Source organism: Limanda limanda, chromosome 17, assembly GCF_963576545.1.
Source record: "Limanda limanda chromosome 17, fLimLim1.1, whole genome shotgun sequence".
Taxonomy (NCBI): domain Eukaryota; kingdom Metazoa; phylum Chordata; class Actinopteri; order Pleuronectiformes; family Pleuronectidae; genus Limanda; species Limanda limanda.
The window spans coordinates 11553288-11556414 of NC_083652.1; the positions used below are offsets into that span (position 1 = coordinate 11553288).

Here is a 3127-nt window from a genome sequence, read left to right on the forward strand (position 1 = left end):
TCACTCATTGTTTATTCTTGTAAACCTGGATTGGACAAACGATGAAAATTTACATTCCAGAAACGCAGCTTGTTTCCACTGCCCCCAGGTGTCAAACAGAAGTTGTTGCATGTTATCTGTGATCCTGGAATATTTTTGAATGTGAGGCAAATTCAAACTGGTTTCATGTTTCAGTGTTTCTCGATTTTAATTTCCTTTCTTTTTCAGGTCCCAGTCGCAGATTCAAAAGAGTTGTGGAAACCATTCAGGCTCAGCTGCTGAGTACTCACGATCAGCCTTCTGTGCAGGCACTGGCTGGTGAGTAACACACAACATCACATGATCTCCTGAAGGTCTCTGGATGACCTGAGGGTGAAGTCCAGAGAATCAGGTCCAGACTTCACCCAGAGTTTGTCTTTCACACATGAACAACACAGCGGGAGGTTTTCTGCACAGACGCGTTCACAACAGCAACAAATCCTCCTCATGGTTCAGGTGAGAGGCGGAGCCGCCGGAGACAGGAAGTGACGTATTAACTCTGCTGCGTAAATCACATGATCATGTTTACATCACCCGACACCGTCTTGAAACCTCGGGATAATGTCCGATCGAGCCCATGTGAGGAAACGGCAGGAGACTCTCTCAAAGATTCATTGTGTGTGTTGAAGAAGTTTCAAACAAACAACGGATTCAAAAAGCCAAAGAACAGAAAGAATACAAATAACTGAGGAGGAATAAGAGGAGGACCTCCTGCTGTGTTGTTGAAGTGTGAAAGACAAACTCCGGAGAAAGTCCACAGTCAGATGAGTCTCCAGAGCTCATGTCTAAAAATGTCCACACACACACACACACACACACACACACACACAAACTGAGAGACTCGTGCACTATTTCAACTATTTTTAACGAAGTAGAAATACTTCGTTAAAAAGCACTTAGCATTTTGAATTTTGATACTTAAGTACATTTAATATGAGTGACTCTAAGACTTTTACTCAAGTAATTTTCTGACGGGTGACTTTTACTTTTATCGGAGTCACTTTCAAGTAAGATATCTGTACTTTTCCTCAAGTAAGGCTTTCAAGTACTTTATACACCACTGACTATATCCACATGTGATTGGTTTGTTTCCTTCTGCTTTGACCTCAGATGAGAAGAACGGTCAGCTGACCCGCCAGCCAAGCACCCCCTCGCGTCAAAACTCTCGGCGTTCTGAGAGTGGATCAGACCGGGAGCGGGGGGGGGAGCGGGGGGAGCGCCCGGCGGCGGACGGAGGAACAGGAAGTGCGAGCAACAGTAGCACCGTTTTACAAAGGCGAGGGTCAGGGAAAGACAAGACCAGACTCCTCTCGTCGTCCAATGGGACACAGTCTCATCCCTGAGAAGAATGTTGTGGAAGAGAGGCCTTCCTCTCTTCCTTCCCTCTGTCCTTCCCACATTGTTTCCTTTCCTGTTTCCTTACTTTCTGCCTTTGCTTCCTGCCGTTACCCTCGAGCAAAGGGATGGAGGAGGGGAAGTTTTTCCTTGGAGCTGATCGGAGGATGTGACGGAGAATTCCCCACAAGTGGCTGGTTTCAGCAGAGATGTTTATTTGTGGGGGGGACCAGTTCCACCTCACCAGAGAAACACAGGAAGCGCTCACAGCCAGAGAAAGGCGTAGCTCACCCACTCCAGCCAATCAAGAAGCACATCGCCTTCCCGCCGGCCAATCACACGCAGCGCGTGGTTCAGAGGGAACAGGAAACCTCCCACCTGTCAGTCAAAGTGCTGATTATCTCCAGATCCTCACCTGGATCCTCACGTCTCCTCGACACCACCCGACCGAACATGACGAGCGTCACACGACAACAAACCTGCTCCTCTCTCCTCCTCCTCCAGACAAATGTTTTCTCAAGCAAGGCAACGAGACGAGGACGCCCCCCGAGGAGGGAGCTAGAATTACAGAACGAGTCGAAATACGAATAATTAGCGACCTAGCTGAGCTGTGTTAGTCTGAGAGCAGAGCAAATCAAAGAAATGACAGATAATATAATGGTCTGTGTAACGTAGCCCTAAAGGTGAAATTCACAACTTTTCCTTCGAGTGTATGAGAAACATTAAATCCCACAATTATTTCTGAATTTCACTGATAAAGCTATGATACCGTGTTGCCTTTAACGGAGGAGAGAAGTGGATAGGTAGTTAGATTTAGTCCCATTTCCAGGACACTGTAGTCACACCACAGGTAGAATCTCTCACAAGTAAAAACTCCCTCACAAAACTGAGAATAGTTAGAGAAACAAGCGACCGAAATCCTCTTGAGCGAACGCAGCGATGATGAAGATGTGGAGGAAGAGGCCGGGATTTACTACGTCTTATCGATACGTCATATGAACATTGAAAGAGTTCTTGTTCTCTTTTCCTGCTGTGAAGAAAAACCTTCCAAACGCGAATCCAGGGAAAGACACAAAACTCGTCCATCATCATCATTTTAGAGCCGTTCAAGCTGAGAAGTTCGGGAACACTGTCGGTATTTTTTTAGTTTCAAAACTCTTGGAATTACAAAAAGTGTTAAATCTAGGAAAAATGATCAATCTACGCAAATTTACACAAAATGATTAAACCTGCAATATGATTGTTGGCCTCTGGGAGGCAGCGGAAACTCGACACATCTGCATTTCATTCACCTTTAACTTGAACTTGTTAGTAAACCAATGCTTGAAACATCGGGGGACGGAGTTCACAAAAGGTTAACCCAACTTAAGTTTGACCGCGCCTTTAGTCTGGAGGGAGATCACTTTAGTTTGAAAAGACTTACCTTCTCTAAACCTCTCCCCTTTAGAGCAGCTGTCCAATCACAGCCAAGCGAGGTGATTACTCAGTTATTAAACTAGCTAGTGACAGAAAAACGTGACGGCTGCTGTCGAGAAACAAGTTGAATCCTTGTTTTGTTTCCGTTTCTGAAATCAAATCATTGTTTTACAGGAAATTTAAACGAAAAAATTGTATTATCTGTACGTTTTATTTACCCGGATGCTGTTTCCTTCGTGAGGACATGAACATTTCAATCAACACAGTAGTTAACGTGTTGTGTTACGACGAGGACGAGGAGGACATGAATGTTTTTTTCCCGACTTTGTTGAATGTAATTACATTCTGAGACACGTAG

At 44.9% G+C, this 3127-nt stretch overlaps 1 protein-coding gene across 1 annotated transcript in view; it reads left to right on the top strand.

Annotated features, from left to right (window-relative positions):
• Positions 1-1361, top strand: part of brsk1b (BR serine/threonine kinase 1b) — an 11678-nt gene extending 10317 nt beyond the window's left edge. The window contains 2 exon segments of the mRNA XM_061090373.1: positions 205-297; positions 1129-1361. Of these exon segments, the coding sequence (XP_060946356.1) occupies positions 205-297; positions 1129-1361 (326 nt within the window).
• The last annotated feature ends 1766 nt before the right edge of the window (positions 1362-3127 follow it).